The sequence below is a fragment of the Manacus vitellinus genome, unplaced genomic scaffold (genome assembly GCF_001715985.3).
Source record: "Manacus vitellinus isolate BGI_N305 unplaced genomic scaffold, ASM171598v3 scaffold_41_pilon, whole genome shotgun sequence".
Lineage (NCBI taxonomy): Eukaryota > Metazoa > Chordata > Aves > Passeriformes > Pipridae > Manacus > Manacus vitellinus.
In genome coordinates, this window is record NW_021940545.1 from 3,884,279 (window position 1) to 3,889,322 (window position 5,044).

Here is a 5,044-nt window from a genome sequence, read left to right on the forward strand (position 1 = left end):
TGGGTTAAATTGAGAATATAATCTAATTAAAATATTAGATACGAGTAAATAGCTCTTTGATATTCATCTGAAGGTTTCATTAAAATAGGCACTTGAGGTTTGTATTAAGGGGGGATTATCACTTTTAAGCAGAAACAACAAGTTGAGGTTCCCTGAGCAGAAATGCTTCCAAGTGCTACCATTTGGCTTCAAAATGAAAAGTAGGAAAGCAGCGGTTGGCAGAGCATGGGATCATTTTTCCAGCTGGGATGGGTGGATTTTTACCACCTTCCACAGGGAGAGGGGGCACAGGCAGTGCCTGAGGGTGAGGAGAAGGGAGGCTGAGGCAGAGGATGGAAGTGGAAATATTCCCTGAGGTGCCAAACATCCCCCCTGCAGCCTCACCCCTCTGGGAAGGTGATCCTTGCACAGCATCCTCCCCGTGCTCCAAGGTGCTTCTCCCACCAAGCTCTCCCCAAATGTTATGTGTGTCCCAAACTTCCAGCTGCCAAGCCCAGTTCAGCAGGAGGCAAAAAGAGACCTAACAAATCGGACAGAGCAATTGCACACAACCACGAGGGGGTTGGTTATTTATTTTCCTTGGAACCAGCCTGTTTTCTCAGAGATTTTAGTCAAAATTCCCTTACTGTGAGTTCCAATCACATCTCACGTGTTGACTTAATTCATAATTTACCAAGTTAAAGGAATGGAACCACCATAAGCAACCCATCTGTTTGTTGTTATTTTTATGGACTTAATCTGTTAAAAGCTGTTTCCTCTCCAACATGTAGCTCTCAATTATCCTCAGTCACCCAATACATTTTCCAACTGCTTCTGGCTAATAACAGATTGTCTGCCTGCTCAGCCAGGACTTGGTTGGAGTTTTCTTGTCCCAGATGAAGCTTCAAAATTTTGGTCTTAATGTGACAACTATTCCCTAATAAATAACAGAGTAATATTTGAATAATTAGTATTATTACCAACTGCTGGGTTTGGTGCATATTTTTGTTTTTATTCCCCTTACCAGCAATGGCTTATTTTTGGCTTTGTTTCTGGACAGTTTGCCAAAATCTCCTCTGCACTTCAAAAAGAGAAATATTGATGGTGTTAAGATCATCCTGTGAAGCAGAAGTTCATTTTTAATGCTTTGTAGATGTGTCCATGTGTTTGACGTGTCCAAAAATGATCCAGCTGTGACAAGCCAACAGCTGAATAGTCTGAAAGATGCAACTGCTAGGTCAGTTATTTTAAAGAAACGTAACAGATAAGACCATATATAAAATGCTACACATGCAAAGGTTTATTTTATTTAAAAAAAAAGGTATGGTAGAACAGAGTCCAAAATTTATCAGTGATTAAACTTGAGCCACTTCGTATTTCAGTGGGCTGGTAAATCAATATGTGATGGTCAGAGCTCCTAATTAAATAGTTTGGGCATTTTTGATTTGAAGACATCCCCAATATTTCCAGATGTATCCCTTATAGGATGTGAAGGGCTTTGAAAGCAGCCACAACCTCCTTCTCCTTCTCGTGTCTGCTCCGCAGAGCTTCCAGGGATGGGATTTTGGGGAAGCTGCTTCCCTCTGAAGTCTGGGACAGAACTTCCTCTTTCACCTCTTTGTCTGATGGTCTTGTCATGAAAGTCTTTGGCCTTGGAATCTTCTTGGCATATTCCAGGGCCTAAAACCAGGAAAACTGGGGTAACTGATGGGGAGAAAACCTGACCAACGTTTCCAAGAGCACTTAGGTGGGTTTATGCTGAGTCCAATTAATATTTCCCCTAATTCCTGATGTTGTTTCTGACAGAATTCAACAGCAGATGGTTCAGTGGTGACTGCCAAGTAACCCACCCCAAGGAGTTTTGCTTTCTGGCACTACTGGAAGCCACCTCAGACACTGAAAGAGTGTTTTAGTGTTAAAAAGGAAAGAGCAACACGAGTCTATTAAGGTTATAAATGTATTTTTCCCAGTGTCCAGTAGTAAGGAATGATGTCTGGAACCTGAAGGCTGTCTTGCAGAGGGAATGGGAACAGGATTGCAGAAATCCTGGATCTGAGAGAGCCCTGGTTTAACCTGGGATGTGTTTTGGTGTCTGTGTTTGCTGCATGAACTGGGAAAACACCTGTTATGCCCCAAGTGGAAGCTGCATATTCGTGGTCAAAGAGTGTGTGGGAAGCCTTTTGAAGGAATCCAAAGCCCTTCTGACACTCAGTTTTGTCACTTTGTGGTTCATGTGAAGTTTGGAAATAACTGCAGGTACCTGAGGAATTCAGCTGACATCAAACCCCCCAGCTTTGTTCCTGAAGCCTGCAGGTCCCCCTTTGTCCCCTTGGAGAAACACCTCCCTAGGCAGGTGAGCTCCTGCAGAACTGGTGGCTCAAAAGATGTTATTTCCAGAGCTTTGTTAATTCCTGCAATGAGGAAAAGGTGCTCCCTTGGTCTGTGTGTGTGGGTGCAATGCCAGGGAGTCCCTCATTGCTCATTTGGGCTGTTTTTGGAGGCCAGTGAAGGCTGAAGTGACGTGTGGGCTTGAAAAATCAGAGTAATTACTGTAGCTATGGGACTGATGGGCAGGTGGATAATAATTAACAAGAGGAAATCTGTGATTCATGGAGCTGTTAAAAGGAAAATCAAAGTGGAGAAACTATTTTAGCCCACTCTGAGTTAAATTTATTCCCTTTTCTCTGTGCAAAGCCCAGAATCTCTCCCTGGGTGTATTTTAAAGGGAATCTGTTCTTACCTTCTGTCTCGACACTGAAGATGTGACCTGAGGTTTTGTAGGTAACTTCTGAACCAAAGTAATATTTTTCATATTGTATTCCTTAATCTGCCTTGAATATTCCTTTTGCAGCTTTAACTTCTTCTTCTGAAAGAAAAAAGAAAAAAAGGGAAAAAAGGGTTTGTCATTGAATGTCTCAGTGGATCCATCAATGAACCACTTTTTCCACCAAGCCTTCCATTTACACCTCTGCTGCTGTTTAACCTGGCCAGGCCATTGATCCCCCCTCAGCAGAACACAACAGGAAACCCTGATAAATGGCACAGCTTTTTTTTTTTTTAGTTGCTTTTCATTTTTAAGAGCTTTTCCTTGGGCTGAGGATAGAGCTCAGCAGAAAGGTGACATGTGAGTGTTCTGAACAATCTGCCTCCCTTTCAGCAGAGTATAAATGTGCATCCAGCTGTTTGCTTCTGTTCACACACAACTGGTTTTACTTCCACTGGGAAGGCTGGGCAGACCTTCAGCACTGGGAATGACACTGGGAATGACAGTGCAACTCGAGTCACATGGCTGGATAATTTACTGAGGAGTTCTGTGAGCTACTCCCTGCTTCTGGAACTACAAAATCAGAGGCTTAAAATCACCCAGTTATCTGAATTTCCCTTCAGGATCTCAAGGCAGACCCAGAGCCAAGGACAGGAAGCACCAAACAACCACAAGTTGCTTCCCAGCAGTGATTTCTCTGCCTATGAAATCACTTTGCACAGCTGAAAAGCAGGGCAGGTAACAGGGATTTACTCACTTTCTCTTTGATTGCCTCATAGTCAGGTCCAAGGCCCCCAAGCTTCACATTGAGGTTTATGCAGACTTTGGGGCCACATGGCTGAAAAACAAACAGCAGGGAGAGATTTTTCCTTCCTCTGGGTTCACAGAGAGAATAATTAAAGCAGGAGTGGGGCTCAAACGGGGTCTCAGCCTTACCCCTGGCATAGCTCATTTTAAATGAGTGACCAACAAGACTGAGCTAATTGCACAAGGCAAAGGACACTGTATTTCCTTTGAATCTTGGTGGGAAATTGCCAATTATCCGAATCACAAAGCAGTAATTTCTCAGTCAAAACTGACCTCTTGTGAGCTTTATTTTTAAACAGCTTCAAGTGACCCCTTTGACTGTTATAAGAGACTCCAAAGGAGGTGTTGTAAGAGGAGCAGATAAAAGTACCTGATTTTGGTGGTAAAAAAATGAGGCAAACGTTGATAGCAATAGTAACCTTTCTTTGTTCTCAAAACTGCAATGGAAAATTATCCACAGGCAGCTGAAAAATCCATGCCTTGAGCACAGCAAAAGCTTCACAAGTGCATGGGAAGAGAGGAGTGATGGGTGATGCCACTTCAATCCTTCTTTATATAAAGATCCCAATGCTTCCAGAATATTCTAATGAAAAGATTCTTTAGTACAAAGTGCTTTTTAAATATAAACTGTGATGAAAAGTGCTCTTTTGAGAGTACCAGATTGATTTTTAGAAGTGAACTATGTTTTAAAAACTCCTCCTTATGATCAGCTCTGTAGTAATTTTAATCATGGAGTAAAGCAGAAGCACCAAGACATTTCTATATGCAAGTAAAATATGCATTTATTGAAAACTCAACTGCAGAGAAACTAATTCAATGCACTGAATTTTCTGTCTGAGGTTTCTCTGTGTCAGCTACCCCTATGATATAAATTACTAACTTTTAATTTTAGCTGCTGTGAGGAGTTAATCCTTTAGCTGCCTACAGTAAAATCAGGGTTTTCTCACTTCAGATGATGAGTAGAATTGCATTTGTTTATTAGGAAAAGCTGGATTTTCCTGTGAGACACAAACACTCTTATTCTCTGGGCATTCCTCACATGTGAAGCGTGAGAAAACCACTGAAAATACAGGATACAAGCAATGGTTTGAGCTCAGGGGAGCAGAAAGGGAAGGAAATCTGCCCTTCAGTTACTATCATAATCCTGCTAATTCTTCTTAGAGGCATCCAAGCAGCAAGACCCAGATGAAACACAGCAATAATTATTCCAGCTTAAGTTTGTCTGCCCCGAGACTTGGAGCAAACTTCTTAAACGTTTAATTTGTCATGGACACACAGGGATCCCTTTATGCTGTTCCACTGCATCCCTGTTAACTGGTTCCACTGTGAAACTGGACACACAGAGGAGACAAAAAGAGACAAAAAGACCCAAATGGGATCATCAGGAGGCTTGGAGTTGTGTTTATGCCGTTAGCTTTGCAAATCCCCCGAGTTTGGGGCTGTTCCCTGGGAATCCCTTGGAAAGCAGGAGATTTGGGCTGGCCAGCAAATGAG

The 5,044-nt window shown here is 42.3% G+C and overlaps 1 protein-coding gene across 1 annotated transcript in view; it reads right to left on the reverse strand.

Moving 5' to 3' along the window:
• Nucleotides 1-1,268: 1,268 nt before the first annotated feature.
• The window catches only part of JHY (junctional cadherin complex regulator), a 16,204-nt gene continuing 12,428 nt past the window's right edge, over nucleotides 1,269-5,044 (reverse strand). The window contains exons 5-7 of the mRNA XM_029962062.1: nucleotides 3,501-3,681; nucleotides 2,720-2,845; nucleotides 1,269-1,659 (exon numbers count right to left, since the gene is read on the reverse strand). Coding sequence (XP_029817922.1) covers nucleotides 1,459-1,659; nucleotides 2,720-2,845; nucleotides 3,501-3,681 — 508 coding nt within the window. The 3' untranslated portion in view covers nucleotides 1,269-1,458. The remainder of the gene's footprint in view (nucleotides 1,660-2,719; nucleotides 2,846-3,500; nucleotides 3,682-5,044) is intronic.